The following is a 17973-nucleotide window of genomic DNA, read 5'->3' as shown; positions in this document are numbered from 1 at the left end:
TAGAAAACTCTTTCAAGGAATTTCGCTACAAATGGGAGTAGAGATCTGAAGACAGAATAGTTAGCAAATTGAAAAGTGGGAAGATGAGGTAATTCTCTTGTTATTCATTTTTCTTAGTGAAATAAGAGGTGACGTTCTCTGAGTAATAGGAGGGTCAAACAGGTGTTAGAAGTTCACAGAGATGAAGAGATTTGAAATAGTCATTTTGAGAGTGGTAAATGTAGAAGAATTAACAGTACTGAGGGTTTGTTTGAAATCTGTGACATCATCGATGTGCTTTATTTTCAAGTATATTCAATTGCTTGGGTGTAGGCATCAGGTAGGTAAAAATGGTGGGTTTTATTACGAGTAGCGGTTTTGCCAGGTAAGTGCCATGGGGGGAGAGGGGAAGGCAGAAAGCAAAGGAGTTGAGAGTCTGTAGATAAAAAGGAATGATTACTGTAATGTGGGTAAGAGAGGAATGTAAGGTTCAGTGTGGAATGGGAATAGGGTAGGCAATAGATAAGGGAAAGGTGATAAGATCAATTCATTTGGTTCTGAAAGTGTCAAAGTATTGCTGGGGAATGCATGCTGGAAGGAAAGATAGGCATGCTAGTGTTGGTAGGATAGAAGGCTTGCAGTTGAAGTCTGGAAGTGGTGATTTTATTGGTCAGTGGTCATTTATAAGGTCAGTGGTATGACTATGGAATGGAATGGCTAAGATCTGTTGAAGACAAGTTTGTTGGAAATGGAGGAGTTAAGGTACTGGCCTGTGGATGTTCAAGTCACTGGCATTGATCACAGGAGTAATAGTGGAGGGAAAGACAATAAACCAGGCACTAAGGTCTTCAAGGGATGAAAGGATGCAATTTGGAGATGACAAGTTAACTGTAGTGATCAGGAATAGCAGGTTATAGAGTTCTGTCTCATGGGCTTCAGAGGAGATGGACTTTTGAAGGATAAGAGAAATGATGATGAATAAATTCTAAGCAGGGGAAGTGTTTGGGAAAGCAGGGCAGGCTTTGTGCTGTTGATAGCAATGATGTGCCAGATGGGATGAAGTTGAGAGTTCGGAAGATGATCACTGGTTAGAAAGGCTTACATTTTATTTTGGTGGGGGTTGGTAGCGTGTGCCTGTAATCCCAGCACTTGGGGAGGCCAAGGTTGGTGGATGACTTGAGGCCAGAAGTTGGAGACCTGCCTGGCCTACATTTCGAAACACTATTTCTACTAAAAATACAAAAAAATTAGCTGGGCATGGTGGCATATGCCTGTAGTCCCAGCTACTCCAAAGGCTAAGGGATGAGAATCACTTGAAGCTGGGAGGCAGAGGTTGCAGTGAGCTGAGATTGTGCAACTGCACTCCAGCCTGGGCGACAGAGTGAGACTCTTCCCCTTCCACCCACCAAAAAAAGGAAAAAAAGAAAGGCTTATATTTTATTTTGGTGATAACTGGGAATGAAGACAATGAGGGATGACTGTTAAGAAGGCTATACTATTAATAACAGTATTATTAAGATACCGTTATTAGATAAAAAGCACACACAGTGTTATACTGACTTCTGATTTTGCAATAGTGCATACAGATTCGGATTCTCATTTCCATCTTCACTTTCTGCCTAGGTCAATAACAGCTGGGTTATGATACATATGACTGCAGATCATTTGGAATTTACTTTAAATTTAAACAGTAAAAATTTGAAAGAGAAGGAAAGCGACTGAGGCAATTTGGGAATTGAGTAAGAAGGTCTTTTGTTGGAATTCATTTAAGGAAAGAAAATGAAAATTTGAGCCCTAATATTATTTAATGAAGCGGCTAAATGAATATCTCTGCTTTGTGGTTTGAAAATTAATATTGATTTTATTCCCCCAGAGGAAGAAATCCAACTTAGTGACATGAAGAAACAGTTGACTTCAATCTCTGAGGAAGTGATGGATCTGGCTAAGCATCTTCCTGACACTTTCAGCAAATTGGAAAACCCACGGAGGTTAAATATTACCTGTTTTTTTTTTTTTTTTTTAATCAATTCTGTTTATTTTTATCACATTTTCCTATATATGAAGAATTACTATTCATTAAGGTAGACTCATAGAAATTTGCTTGAATACACACATACAGACTGGTGTATAAATTTAAGAAATATCTTTCCAGTTGTTAAATAGTGAATCCAAAGGTTTAAGTCTTTTCTGTCTGCTTTATAGGATGTTTTATGAAACAAAGGAATAGAAATTGTATTCATATTATATATTTTGAAATTATATTTTTTTAAAAGCAAAATAAATTAAGTATACATTGAGGAAAATTAAGATTCAAAGTTGTCATTTTCTTTCTGTTAATGAGTATCTTTCATTTAATAATATTTATAGTTCGGTCACTTGAAATCTAGAGTGACCAACAGCAACTTCATACTTGGTAGCTTAATTTTTTTGTTATTATCTGATTATTACTTAAGAATTCTACTTAAATAATAGCTTATTAGAACAAAAGATATTCCGATTTTAGAGATTCTTTTATAGCTAAAGCAGTAGATAACTTAAGATATTTGGATCAAATGTTATGCAGATTAATAGACCTTGGATACAGGTGCTGTGTCTTTTTGGAACTAGACCTTGTCCTGGCCTTAATTGCTGAATGACTTGCTTATTAAATCTCTAAAAGCAGGAATGCTCTGGAACAATGAACAATTAGAATGTGGTCATGTAATTTTGGGCCAAAAAATACTTTGTAGAAATGTGAAGCTCTTACTTGGAATAGAAAACATTCTGACTCTGAAAAAGTGCAGTTAATGTATGCTTTTCTGGATAAGATTTGTGATAGATTTTGATTGAGATTTGAGACTATGATATAGAAATTCAGCTTTTTTTCAAAGTAATTTTTCACCCTAGAATTTGTTTTGGTAGTTTTTAATGCAACTTGGGGAATTCCTGAAAGATGGAACTTTCAAATGGGGAAGGATACTGGTAAAGCCATTTCCTACCCATTTATACATTTTTCTCTCCATGAAATTAGAGCAGTCACCTTTTCCATGACTTTTACATGCATTTGAGATTTTTGTACTAGCAATTAAAATATCTACTGAATGTAAATTACATATGCTTAATGCTTTGCTTCATCAAATAAAATATGGAGACAGATCTTTAAATTGAAAATGGTTTATTTGGGAAGCAAGAATTAAATTTGGGGCACACACACAGAGAGACTGGGTGGTCTTTGATATCTCTGAAGAACAAAGAGAAGTTTGGAGGTTATATAGAAAGGAAAATGTTACATATTGTTTTTCCAGAAAGTTCTTTGGCACTAGTAAATTTTGGGGAGTTGGAAGCTGTGATTGGTTAGTGACTGGTGGGTAAAACGAGTTTTAGGGTTGCAGCAGGTTGATTCAGTATCTATTAGATAAAACTGGTTTCACGTTACAATAAGCAGTTTCAGCAGCTAGGCTTGCAGAAAATTACATTCTTAGAGTAATGTTACATGCCTTGAGTGCTTTTTTCCCCTTGGCCCTTGACTCTGATTTAGTTGGGTATTTCAAGAATTACCAATTTATATAATCAGTTTTTACACATTGAAGCTAAAGTTTTCTTAAAACTTGGGAATGGGAAATACTGGGTCTTCTGAAGTTTTAGTGTGAAAACAGTAACTAGTCTGTTATTTCATGTTCTTTGTAACAAATCTACAGTAATCTCTAACATTATCTAGATGACACCTCAGAACCAGGAGGGAATTAAAAAAAGCCTGTGAGCAGTCAAAATAATGCCATAAGCATGTATTCCAGCTTACTTTCTGCATTTCCAGTGGAGTGCATGAGGCCACATTTTGTTTATAGATCCAGTTTGACAAGCTGGGGTATTGAGATAAAGTGAAAATGGTTTAAATAAGGAATGATACGCACATGACAGTAGGTGGAAGTGACAGCTGACAATCTGTGAAAGAGTGGACAAAACCGTAAAAATCAGAACTAAGAACTCTTAAAATAGAGCAGTTTGAAGTTTATTATAGAATGGAACAGCTTTATGATTCAGTGGAGTCTGAAGGTATTGGCAGTGTATAGTTAGTCATTGATTTAAATTCAGTCTATATTTCTTGTATTGGTGTCATGTACTTGACATTCTGCTGGGTGCTGAGGCTGTCTGCAGGCTACTAATATGCATAATAACAATCCTGAGAAAGAAGGAAAAGTACACTGTGCCTTACTGAAGAAGGCAGGACAGCCTTTGGTATTTGTTAGAGTAAATATTAGTTATCTTACATAAAACATGTTGTATTTCCTTATGTCAGGGCTTGATAAATGAGCCCTTACACTCTTGATAGTCAGTCTGTGCCACTGTTGCTGTGTTTGTATGTTATACCTTTCCCTCTACATGTAACAATTAAACTGTATCACATATCTGTTCCTACTAAACTGTTTGCATGTAATTTTAACATTTGAGTAGCTGTATATAAAGCTAAATGTTCTTTATAAGAATTAAATTTTAGAATGTTTAAATTAGGTAGCAGTGTGTTTTTAGTTTTTGAATTTAATTTTGCTCTTGATTTTGTTGGTGTTAATGTAGACTTCGTCTGCTTAAGCTTGAGCCCAACTTTGGAGTGGTGGTTTCAGTGTGGAAGTAACTGGAAATAACTCATGAAACTACTTAGTACTTTTGATAGTTTATTCCCATGAAGGATCAAACCTTTACTTGAGTTGTTAATATAAAATTTTAAAAGACATGCCAGATTTTATTAAGCATTGATTTTAAATACATAAATATTAGATGACCTAAAAAAATAACTAATTAAAGAGTAAAACGTGTCCATGCTCATCATACTCCTTTCACTTCCACTAATTTCTGTTTTTATGAAATACTTTTAACTCACAACAGATAGACAAGATGTTGTTCCTTATTTTACACTCTAGCAGTGTTTTCCATTCCAACTAACTAGGTTGTGTTATAATATAGTCATTTAAACTTACTTAGTTAAGATGTTAGACATTAGCAACTGCAATTAAGGAGTTAAGAAATTTAGTTCATATTTATTTATATACATCGTATCCATATTTTCTCACTTGTTATATTTGCCTACTGATGGGAAATTGATTTTTTTCTGTTCCAAAAATGTTGAGTTCTGAGATTTTTGGAGATGCAAAACAGCATCATTTTCAAATTATAGCACAAATACTCTTGTGTTGCAGTTGGGACTAGTAATTGATCAGTGAAGTGAAAAAATTAGCCAAAACAGGATCATCAAAATTTTCTTTTTCTTTTTTTGAGACGAGTCTTGTTCTTGTTGCCCAGGCTGGAGTGCAGTGGTGCTATCTCAGCTCACTGCAACCTCTGCCTCCAGGATTCAGGCGATTCTCCTGCCTTAGCCTCCTGAGTAGCTGAGATTATAGGCGTGTGTCACCACATCTGGCTAATTTTTGTATTTTTAGTAGAGACGGGTTTGCCATGTTGGCCGGGCTGGTCTCGAGCTCCTGACCTCAAGTGATTCGCCTGCCTCACTTCCCAGAGTGCTGGGATTACCGGCTTACTGTGCTTGGCCAAAATTTTCTTTTAACTTAAAGTGTTAATGATTGGGGAGGGATAACATTAGGAGAAATACCTAATGTAAATGACAGGGGGATCGTTGCAGCAAACCACCATGATACGTGTATACCTATGTAACAAACCTGCACGATCTGCCCATGTACCCCAGAACTTACAACAAATGATAAAGGTATTATATTTAAAGTATAATAATCATAATAATAATAATGTTAAAAAAAGTTTGTTCCCAGTCTTTTGGTATATGTCAAAGGTTTTTCATTATATACAGGCCATCGACGATTTCCAATTCTTTAAGACAGAGTGAAAAATTAAGACACTTGAAGCAATCTGAATGCAGAGTCCTAGGCATTATGATTTTTCTTCAGACTTTTAGGGTTCTTTAATCAGTTTATTAAGCAAATTTTTTTAAACAAATAAATTTACAAAATCTTTCCATGTATTAAACTTGGAATTTAATGAAATAGGTTTTTTTTTTTTTTTTTTTTTTTTTTTTTTTTTTTTTGTGGTCATGTATCATCAACTTACTTTACACTTAATTAATCAGCAAAAAACATGTAGTTGGCCTAAACAAATTTAGGACCAAGCACTACTGACTCTTAGTAAACATATAAGTCAACCGTTGGTGCAGAAGTTCCTTGTTGCTAAAGAGTAGCCTATAAGCTGTAATTATATATGGGCATTAGGGAATGAAGAACAGCTTTAATACTATGGATCTTTTCAGTGAAGGTCAGCTTAGAAAGCTTTTACTTATTAAAAAGCTTCACAATTTGTCCTTATAGTTAATGCAATTAAAATTGAATTAACCTTTCTTAATTTTTTTTTAGGGTTTCTATCTTACTAAAGGATATTTCAGAAAATCTTTATTCACTGAGGAAGATGATATTTACGTCTACTAACATGGAGACTGAACTGAGGCCCAGCGGGAATTTAAACTCATTATCCTTTGAAGATTCAGCTGCTGGGGCAGTACAACAGAAACAAATTAGAGAACATAAAAATTTTATTAATATTGAAGATGAAACATGGGACCCAACACTTGATCATTTAGCTAAACATGATGTAGAAGACATAGTTGGAAATAAAGTGAAACGAAAAGAAGATGGATTTGAAGATGAAGTAGAAGACAATAAATTGAAAGAGAATATGGAAAGAGCTTGTTTGATGTCTTTAGATGTTACAGAACATGAACTCCAAATTTTGGAACAGCAGGGTCAGGAAGAATATCTTAGTAATACTGCTTATAAATCTACTGAGGTACTAAATAAAGAGGAAGCACATTTTTAGTTTTTAGTAGGGTCTGGCTTTTTTTCTGTAAACGGGTGGATAGTAAATATTTTAGGGTTTGTGGGATGTAAAGTCTCTGTACTGTGAAAGCAGCCACAAACAAATGTAAACAAATGTGCCTGTCTGTGTTTTGATAAAACTTTTATCTACAAAGACAGGCAGTGGGCCGCATTTGGCTTGTGAGCCGTAGTTTGCTGTTCCTGACTTAGTATGGTATGCAGCATTGTGTAGTGAAAAGATTTTATAGTGTCAACAGACATTTGTAGTAATTTGCTATTTTATAATTTTGTATGCTTTTTTCAAAATAGGTATCTCTGCTTTTTTGTGGATTCTCTTCATATTTACTGGTGTTGACTCTTCTGACTTGATTTTTGGGGGTCGTTTTTATTTCTTTATACAGAATTGTTTTCTTTTTTCTTTCTTGTTTTGAGACAGTGTCTTGCTCTGTCTCGCAGGCTGGAGTGCAGTGGCACAATCTTGGCTTCCTGCAGCTTTCAACTCCTGGGCTTAAGTGATCTTCCCACCTTAGCCTCCCTAGTAGCTGGGACCACAGGCCTCTGCCACCACACCCAGCTAATTTTTGTATTTTTGTAGAGATAGGGTTTTGCCCATACTGGTCTCCAACTCCTGGACTCAAGTGGGATCTACCTACCTTGGTCTCCCAACGTGTTGGGATTATAGGTGTGATCCACTGTGCCTGGTCCAGAATTTCTTTGCTTGCTCATGTGAGAGGGTTTCAATAAACTCCTGATGTTTTTCCTTGACACTAGTTTTACTGTCATCTCATAGTCACATTTTTTCCTTAATTTCTTCATTAAATTATTTTCTTGATTTCTCATTTGTTTTTCATTAGTTTACAAAATTACTTAAGATGCTTGTATTTTCTGAAATTTTTATTTTATTTCATAAGTTTAAAAAAAATTAGATTTGACCATTTAATTAGAGTTATTTCCCCATCATCTTTCTAATGGCAACAAAAATTTTAGTATTGGAGCAGTTCTCCGTATTTTGGTAACTATTAGTAATCACTTCTATCAGTATATAAATGCATTTTATTTTAAAAGGGGTTTCAAAATATTCTTATACCAGCTATTCATAAAGCATGTTCCCCTTTTGGGAAATAACAGTTTTTGCTAACATCTGCATTTACCTTTGATTTTCTGGGAATTTCTGATTAGGTATACACTTTTAATGATATGTTTCATATAAAGTTATAGAATTACCAGGATTTCAAGGTTGGTTGGTTGGTTTGTTTTTTTAGATGGAATCTAGCTCTGTCGCCCAAGCTGGAGTGCAGTGACACAATGTCGTGGCACAATCTTGGCTCACTGTAACCTCCACCTCCCTGGTTCAAGCTATTTTTTTGCCTTAGCCTCCCCAGTAGCTGGGATTACAGGTGCCCGCCACCATGATTGGCTGATTTTTACATTTTTAGTTGAGATAAGGTTTCACCGTGTTGGCCAGCCTGGTCTCGAACTCCTAACCTCAAGTGATCTGCCCACCTCAGCCTCCCAAGGTGCTGAGATTACAAGTGTGAGCCACCACACCTAGGATTTAATGATTTGACTGGCATCTTTTATACCAATTTTTGCCATTTTTTAATTGAGTACTAATTCTTAGTATTGTTTTCTTTATTAAATAAGTAAAAGAACTTGTAAAAAATAAAGGAAATTTCTTTCCTCGTAAAAGCTTATTTTCAATTTTTTTTTTTTGCTTGAATTTTGCAGGTTAATTAAGGCTGTACTTCCTTTTTCTACTTCCTGTTTAAATACTTGGCATTTTTTGAGGGTTTTCTTTCTATGGATTTTTGTGGGGCTCCCATCTTGTTGGACCCTTGGTTCCTGGAGATGTCAAATTATTGAAAAGTTTCTTCATATCCAAACATTGGCAATAGCTGAATAAATAACATCTCTGACACTATTTTTCAAATGTGTTAGAATGCTATTTGTAAAATCCTGATTTATTTAAAGCTATTACAATCATAGTAGTTTTTTGTAATCTTTTATAAAACAATGGATGTCAAAGAACAACTGTTGTTCTTTGTATGGCATTTTTCAACATTGTGAAGAGTTCTTATACTCAAAAAGTTTGGGAGACAGAGTCTAACATTGTTTAACCTGAGTTGAACTTGTCATTTTGTGTTCTTGTTTAGAGCAGGGATTTTATATCATCTCTTTATTTAACTTTGTATTCCTAACTGTATTTCTTTCTTTCTCTTTTGTTCTTTGTTTCCTTGTTCATTGTTTTCTCTCTCCCCTTTTAATCTATCGTATAAACATGAAAATATATATATTGTCCATTAGGGAAGAGGAAGTTGTGTAAAGATACCTAGTATGTAGAAGTTTTATTCTGCAGAAAAGAGGATATGAAGTCAATTGTATTGGAAATTAATGCTTAATACTTCTTTTTAAAGTGTTTATCTCCCAATGATAATGAAAAGGATACATCCTACATAATTGAGAGCGATGGAGATTTAGAAATGGAGATGCTTAAGGTATGTTTAAAATTACAGAAACACTACTTCAAGTTCCTTCCAAAGGACATTTAATTAAGAAAAATATTAGCTAATTCTAACCCAGGTTCCACCACAGTGAAATTGATACTAATTATGTAACATTAGATTTCACGTTTTCCAATTCATGTTTCTTTTATCTTATGTACTCTGTGAATAATGAGTTAGAGGTAATATGCTAATTTTAAATGTGCTTTCTTTGTTTTCCTTCTTTTTTTTTTTTTTTTTGAGACAGGGTCTCACTCTATCACCCAGGCTGGAGTGCAGTGGTGTCGTCTGTACTCACTGCAACTTCTACCTCCCAGTTCAAGTGATTCTCCTGTCTCAGTCTCCTGAGTAGCTGGGATTACAGGTGTCTGCTACCATGCCCGGCTTATTTTTATATTTTTGGTAGAGATGGGGTTTCACCATTTTCGCCATGCTGGTCTTGAACTCCTGACCTCAAATGATCTGCCTGCCTTGGCCTCCCAAAGTGCTGGGATACAGGTGTGAGTCACCATGCCTGGTTTAGGATCTCATGATTTGACTGACATCTTTTACACCCGTTTTTGCCATTTTTTTATTGGGTACTAAGTATTGTTTTCTATATTTGTTAAATAAGAAGTAAAAGAACTTGTAAAAAAAAAAAAAGAACTTTTTTCCTAGTAAAAACTTATTTTCATTTTTTTTATTGCTTAAATTTTGCAGGTTAATTAAGGCTATACTTCCTTTTCCTACTTCCTTTTTAAATATTTGGCATTTTTTGAGGGTTTTCTTTCTACGGATTTTTGTGGGGGCTCCCATCTTGTTGGACACTTGGTTCCTGGAGATGCTAAATTATTGAAAAGTTTCCTCATATTTAAACATTGGCAATAGACTGAATAAATAACATCTCTGACACTGTTTTTCAAATGTGTATAGAATGCTATTTGTAAAATGTTGATTTATTCAAAGCTATTATAATCATAGTAGTTGCCATGTGTGTACCTATGCAACAGTCTTGCGTGTTCTTCACATGTACCCCAAAACGTAAAATGCAATAAAAAAAAATAATAAAAATAAAAACAAACCAAACCCCCCCCCCCAAAAAAAAAAATCGTGGATGTCAAAGAACTGCTGTTGTTCTTTGTATGGTATTTTTCACCCTTGCAAAGAGTTTTTATACTCAAAAAGTTTGGGAGACAGAGTTTGATATTGTTTAACCTGAGTCGAACTTGTCATTTTATATTCTTGTTTAGAGCAGGGATTTTATTTCATCTCTTTATCTAACTTTGTATTCCTAACTCTCTTTCTTTCTTTCTCTGTTATTCTTTGTTTCCTTGTTCATTGTTCTCTCTCTCTGTTTTTTATCTATCATATAAACATGTAAGTATATATTATATATTTATCCATTAGGGAAGAGGAGGTTGTCTAAAGATATCTAGTATATAGGAGTTTTATTCTGCCAAAAAGAGGATATGAGATCAATTATATTGGAAATTAATGCATACAACTTTTTTTTAAAAGCATTTACCTCCCAATGATAATGAAAATGATACATCCTACGTAATTGAGAGCGATGAAGATTTAGAAATGGAGATGCTTAAGGTATGTTTACAATTATAGAAACATTACTTCAAGTTCTTTCCAAAGGACATTTAATTAGGTAAAATATTAACTAATTCTAACCCAGGTTCCACCACGATGAGATCATTACTAATTATGTAACTAACAATAGATTTCATGTTTTGCAATTCATTTTCTTTTATGTAGTCCATGAATAATGGGTTAGAGGTAATATACTAATTTTAAATGTGCTTTCCTTGTTCCTTTTTTTTTTGAGACAGGGTCTCACTCTGTCACCCAGGCTGGAGGGCAGTGGCACCATCTTGGCTCACTGCAGCCTTCACCTCCTGGGCTTAAGTGATCCTCCTGCTTAAGCTCTCTGAGTGGCTGGGATTACAGGCATGCGCCAATACATCCAGCTTAGCTTCTTACTGGTGTAGTCTTGGGAGGGTGTGAGTGTCCAGGAATTTATCCATTTCTTCTTGATTTACTTGTTTATTTGCATAGAAGTGTTTGTAGCATTCTCTGATGGTAGTTTGTATTTCGGTGGGATTGGTGGTGATATCCCCTTTCTTATTTTTTTATCGCATCTATTTGATTCTTCTCTCTTTTCTTTTTTATTAGTCTGGCTAGTGGTCTACTTTGTTGATCTTTTCAAAAAACCAGATCCTGGATTTGTTGATTTTTTTTTTTTGAAGGGTTTTTTTGTGTCTCTGCCTCCTTCAGTTCTACTTTGATCTTAGTTAATTCTTGTCTTCTGCTAGCTTTTGAATTTGATCTTGCTTCTCTAGTTCTTTTAATTATGATGGTAAGGTGACGATTTTAGATCTTTCCTCATTTCTCCTGTGGGCATTTAGTGCTATAAATTTCCTTCTAGACACTGATTAAATTGTGTCCCAGAGATTTTGGTGTGTTGTGTCTTCGTTGTCATTGGTTTCAAAGAATATCTTTATTTCTACCTTCATTTCATTATTTATCCAGTAGTCATTCAGGAGTAAGTTGTTCAGTTTCCATGTAGTTGTGCGGTTTTGAGTGAGTTTCTTAATTTTGAGTTCTAATTTGATTACACTGTGCTTTGAGAGACTGTTTGTTATGATTTCCATTCTTTTGCATTTGCTGAGGAGTGTTTTACTTCCAATTATGTGGTCAATTTTAGAGTAAGTGTGACGTGTTGCTGAGAAGAATGTATATTCTGTGGATTTGGGATGGAGAGTTCTGTAGATATCCATTAGGTTTGCTTGGTCCAGATCTGAGTTCAAGTCATGGATACCCTGGTTAATTTTCTGTCTCAGTGATCTGTCTAATATTGACAGTGGGGTGTTAAAGTCTCCCACTATTATTGTGTGGAAGTCTAAGTCTCTTTGTAGGTCGTTAAGAACTTGCTTTATGTATCTGGGTGTTCCCTTACTGGGTGCATACATATTTAGGATAGTTAGCTCTTCTTGTTGCATTGATCCCTTTACCATTATGTAATGCCCTTCTTTGTCTCTTTTGATCTTTTTTGGTTTAAAGTCTGTTTTATCAGAGGCTAGGATTACAACCCCCCCTTTTTTTTTGCTCTATATTTGCTTGGTAAATCTTCCTCCATCCCTTTAATTTGAGCCCATGTGTGTCTTTGCATGTGTGATGGGTCTCCTGAGTACAGCACACTGATGGGTCTTGACTCTCTATCCAGTTTGCCAGTCTGTGCCTTTTGATTGGGGCATTTAACCTATTTACACTTAATGCTAGTATTGTTATGTGTGAATTTGATCCTGCCATTTTGATGCTAGCTGTTTGTTTTCCCTGTTAATTGATGCACTTTCTTCAGCATCAGTGGTTTTTGCAATTCAGTATGTTTTTGCAGTGGCTGCCACTGATTGTTCCTTTCCATGTTTAGTACTTTCTTCAGGAGCTCTTGTAAGACAGTCCTGGTGGTAAGAAAACCTCTTAGCAGTTGCTTGTCTGTAAAGGATTTTATTTCTCCTTCACTTATGAAGCTTAATTTGGCTGGATATGAAATTCTGGGTTGAAAATTCTTTTCTTTAAGGATGTTGAATATTGGCCGCCACTCTCTTCTGGCTTGTGGGGTTTCTGCCAAGATATTTGCTGTGAGTCTGATGGGCTTCCCTTTGTGGGTAAACCGACCTTTCTCTCAGGCTGCCCTTAGCATTTTTTCTTCATTTCAACCCTGGTGAGTCTGACGATTATGTGTCTTGGGGTTGGTCTTCTCAAGGAATATCTTTGTAGTGTTGTCTGTATTTCCTGAATTTGGATGTTGGCCTGCCTTGTCAGTTTGGAGAAGTTCTCCTGGATAATACCCTGGAGTGTGTTTTCCAATTTAGTTTAATTTTCCCCATCACTTTCAGGTATACCGATGAAACATAGATTTGGTCTTTTCATATAATCTCGTATTTCTTGGAGACTTTATTTCTTTTCACTCTTTTTTCTCTAATCTTGCCTTCTTGTGTTATTTCATTGTGTTGATCTTCAATCTCTGTATCCTTTCTTCTGCTTGGTTGATTTGGCTATTGAAACTTGTGTATGCTTCATGAAGTTCTCTTGCTGTGTTTTTCTGCTCCATCAAGTCGTTTATGTTTTTCTCTATGCTGGTATTCTATTTAGCATTTCGTTTAACCTTTTTTCAAGGTTAGCTTCCTTGCATTGGGTTAGAATATGCTCCTTTAGCTTGGAGAATTTTGTTATTGAAGGACTGTGTTAGAGGAACTTCCAGGGTCACCCAGGGGCTTTGTTCTCAGTGTGGGTATTTTCCCACCTCTGGCCGGCTAGGGGCTCTGTTCCCAGTGGAGGAATTTTCCACCTCTGCCTCCTAAAGGCAGAGGCTTAGTGACTCAGGGTTTTAAAACAGTAACCAGTCTGGTAAAGGATTCAAAGATCAACTGATCCAGAGAAAGTATGAAAAAAAAAATCCTCTCATTGGATGAGAACAAGAAAGGGGAGGGAATAACTCAGGGGTATAAACTCTAGCACTCAAGCCTGCAGTGGCACCAGCTCCAGGTCTCCTTCCACAGTGTGGTAGCTGTCCTTTCACTCTGCCTAATAAACGACACTACTGCATACTCTTTGGGTCCATGAGTTCTGTGTGAGCTGTAACACTTCCTGCAACACAGAGGCCCCCTTCCCTGTTCATCGGGGTTTGAGAGGCCAAGAACCTGAGTTCCAAAAAATCTGGTTGAATCTAATCTGGTAACATCTGTTGGTGAGCCAGCCAGAAGCTACTTTGAACTTTAGTGCAGTAAGTGACTGTACTCCTTTGTCTTGCTGATCTGTCCTTCTTCTAAATTTGTTCAGAAGGCAGATTACTAGGCACCTTTTGGCCAGTTGAAAGCAACAAGTGTGGCCACTGGACTAAAGACATGAGTGTCAGACTTTCTGGGAAAGGGCTCTCTAACAACCCCTGGCTCTTCAGAGCTTGGAGCGTTGGTTTTCCTGGAACCAGTTCTCTCTCTTTCCGTTCTCTTTTTCTGGGCCAAGCCGGGGGTTGGTTAGGGGTGACAGGCAATGGTCCTAAACTCTCAGTTTGATCTGTTTGAGGTTATGGCCTTGCTTAGACCCCCTAAGAGATAGCCGCCCATGTGAGAGCCACTCAGCCTCTGAGACCCCGAGTTCCTGGGTCCAGACATCTGTGAGGAAATATTTCTTCCAGCCTCTTTCCTCTAAAATATTTCTTACACCTGATGCCATTACACTTCTTGCTAGGTCCTTGGGGTTCTTGGATTGGCCATCCAGAGATCCTTGCCCATGGTGCCCCCAGGCCTATACCTATAAGAACCACCTACAGTATAAATACATAGGACTGGTTCCCTTTGTCCACTGTACTAGGCTATGTCCTAACAGAGCTAGGATCTATCAGTGTGTACTGGAGGTTATAGGACATTTTATTTTCTGTTACCCACAAATTTCCCAATACAACCAAATCGTGCCAGGACTCTACAACCTACCATTTCTCATGTTTGGGATCAGCCCTCTGTATGGCAGAACCTCTCCATCTAGAGCACCATAGTCAGACCTGGTCTGAAACTCAAATAGTTACTTACAGGGCCCACAGCAATAGGCCATACTCTTGTGATGGAAAGTGGGGAGAAAAGGCTTTGGCCAGAGGGCATTGTCCTGGCCTTGGCCCTGCGGCCAGCCATTACTTGTTTTAAGATTGTTAGATTTAGAGACCCTTCTCAAGGAATTTATCCTCCTCGGGGAGTTTTATGGTCAAGCCTATGTTAATTGGGCCCTTGCTCGGGAATATAAATGGTGCCTATTGCCTAAGCCTCACTGTCCTAGTTCTTCAAGGACATACCAGTACAGGGTCACTAAACCTGTCAGTCTCCATGTCCTTTAAGGTGGCCCAAAAAGGACATTAGGCAGTGAGGATATGCTCATTACGCTGGTAAGTGTAATTAAACACTGCAAATGGGGAAGGCCCATGAGATGATCACACATCTAGGGCACAGGAAATTTACAGAGTGCTGTGCTGCTGGGGTAATTGCCCCAGGGTTGGCAGTTACCCTTCTACAATTAGACCTTTTCTGTAGGAGGGAAAGTAAGTGGAGTGAAGTCCCCTATGTGCAAACTTTCTTTTTTCTATGGGATAATCCTCAACTATGTAAAGGTTGAAACTTAACGTCCTACTGGCTGCTCCCTGGGACTACCCTCATACCCAAGACTCCCTATGGTTCCTCCTTCCACCAATGCCAACAGGCTCTCTCCAGCTCCTATGACCCAAGTGGAATCAGGGAAAACCGAAGTGACCAAGGCACCACAGGCTACAGGGCACAGGATGCCCCAACTCTGCCCTCTACAGACTGTAGGAGGAAGATTTCAGCCAACCAAAGTATGTGCTCCCTTTTTACTTTCTGACTTAAAGCAAATCAAGGCAGACTTAGGAAAATTTTCAGATGACCCAGACAGATACATAGATGTTCTGCAGGGCCTGGGTCAATCCTTTGAACTAGTTTGGAAAGATATCATGTTACTGCTTAGTCAACCTTAACCAGTAATGAGAGAAATGCTGCTCTTAACAGTGGCTCCAGAGTTTGGGACACTTGGTACCTTAGTCAAGTGAATGACAAAATGACACCAGAGGAAAGGGAAATATTCCCTACAGGTCAACTGGCCATTCCTAGTATGGACCCTCACTAGGATCCTGACTCAGAACTTGGGGACTGGAATCATAGGCACCTGTGGACCTGTATACTTGAGGGATTAAGATGGACCAGAAGGAAACCAATGAACTACACAATGTTATACACCATAATCCAGAAAAAGGAAGAAAACCTAACGGCCTTCCTTGAGCAGTTACGGGAGGCCTTAAGAAAATATACTCCCCTGTCACCAGACTCCATCGAGGGTCAGCTAATACTAAAAGACAAATTTATTATGCAGTCAGCAGTGGACATTAGAGGAAAGCTCCAAAAGCTGGCTCTGGGGCCAGAACAAGGTCTAGACTCATTACTAAATCTGGAAACCTTGGTTTTTTATAATAGAGATCAGGAGGAATAGGCTAAAAGGGACAGGAGGGACAAGAAAAAGGCCGTGGCCCTAGTTGTGGCCCTCAGGGAGGTGGACCTAAGAGGTTCGGAAAGGGGAAAGGCTTGGGTAATCCACCAGTCTGGCAAAGCTTGCTACCAATGTGGCCTACTGGGACACTTTTTAAAAAGATTGTCCCAAGAGGAATGGACCATCTCCTTGTCCTTGCCCACTGTGCTGAGAGGATCACTGTAGGAGGAAGGCACATTGTCCCAGGGGACAAAGGTTCCCAGGGCCTGAGGTGGCTAACCAGATGGCCCAACAGTAGGACTGAGTGTGCCTGGTGCAAGGGCCACCACACGGTAAAGCTAACCCTAGAGGGCCAGGAGGTTGATCTTCTGAACACTGGTGCAGCCTTCTCAGTTTTAATTTTACTCTCCTGTCCTGGATGGTTGTCCTCCCAGTCTGTAACTATCTGAGGAGTCCTAGGACAAGCAGTTTCCCGATATTTCTCCTAGACCCTAAGCTGCAACTGGAGAGCTGTGCTGTTCTCCCATGCCTTCCTCATCATGCCCAAAAGTCCCACTCCCTTACTAGGGTGGGACTTGTTAGCCAGAGCAGAAACCATTGTCTCTGTGAATGTCGGGGAAAGATCCCTCTCTGCTGCCCATTATTTGAAGAAGGGATTAATTCTGAGGTTTGGGCAATGGAGGTACAATTTGGACAATGAAGGTACAATTTGGACAATGGAGGTACAATTTGGACAGGCAAAGAATGCCTGCTCGACTCAAATAAAGCTAAAGGATCCCACCTCTTTTCCTTACCAAAGACAGTATCCCCTGAGACTGGAGGCCAAAAAGGGGTACAGGATATTGTGAAAAATTTAAAAGCTCAGGGTGTAATAAGGTCCTGTAACAGCCCTTGTAATACTCTTAATTTTAGGAGTACAAAAACTCGATGGACAGTGGTGGCTGGTGCAAGATCTCAAGTTTATCAGTGAAGCTGTGATCCCTTTATACCCAGCTGTATCCAACCCATACACCTTTCTATCTCAAATACTGGGAGAGGCACAATGGTTTACAGTCTGGGACCTTAAGGATGCTTTTTTCTGTGTTCCATTACATCCTGACTCCCAGTTTCTGTTTACCTTTGAAGACCCTTCAGACCACACTTCTCAGCTCACTGGACAGTGTTACCCCAGTGCTTTTGTGATAGCCCTCTCCCGTTTGGCCAGGCTTTATAGTTCAGGACCTTAGTCATTTTTCACATCCAGGTACCCTGGTCCTCCAATACATGGATGACTTACTTTTAACTGCTAACACAGAAACCTAGTGTCAGCAGGCCACCCAGGACCCCCTAAACCTTCTGGCCACCTGTGGATGTAAGGTTTCCAAATCAGCAGCCCAACTTTGTAGGCAACAGGTCCATCTTGGGAAGGACATTTTCAGTCATTCTGTCTACCCCAGTGACAGTTAAGGTGGTGGGAATTGACTTGTGGATCCATCACACATGGCTAAAACCTTGGACTTTTCCTCAAGAAGACCAGGGTCCCTCTTCTCCACTTTCAGAAGCTCCAGGAAGCTACCCTTCATACATCTGAAAGCCATTAGAGGATTTGCAGTTGCTTTTCTGATGAGACCCCCAGGAAAGTAACTAACTCAAGAGTCTAACTTCTATTCTGGCAT

General features: G+C 38.2%; 1 protein-coding gene across 4 annotated transcripts in view; it reads left to right on the top strand.

Moving 5' to 3' along the window:
• Positions 1-17973, top strand: part of WRN (WRN RecQ like helicase) — a 152321-nt gene that overhangs the window by 39001 nt on the left and 95347 nt on the right. For all 4 annotated transcript variants that reach the window (XM_074383899.1, XM_010348683.3, XM_074383900.1 and 1 more), the window contains 4 exons: positions 1853-1967; positions 6330-6759; positions 9203-9283; positions 10787-10867. In XM_074383899.1, coding sequence (XP_074240000.1) covers positions 1853-1967; positions 6330-6759; positions 9203-9283; positions 10787-10867 — 707 coding nt within the window. The remainder of the gene's footprint in view (positions 1-1852; positions 1968-6329; positions 6760-9202; positions 9284-10786; positions 10868-17973) is intronic.

This window comes from Saimiri boliviensis, chromosome 13 (genome assembly GCF_048565385.1).
Source record: "Saimiri boliviensis isolate mSaiBol1 chromosome 13, mSaiBol1.pri, whole genome shotgun sequence".
Classification (NCBI taxonomy): Eukaryota; Metazoa; Chordata; class Mammalia; order Primates; family Cebidae; genus Saimiri; species Saimiri boliviensis.
This window is presented reverse-complemented; position numbering and strand designations above follow the sequence as displayed.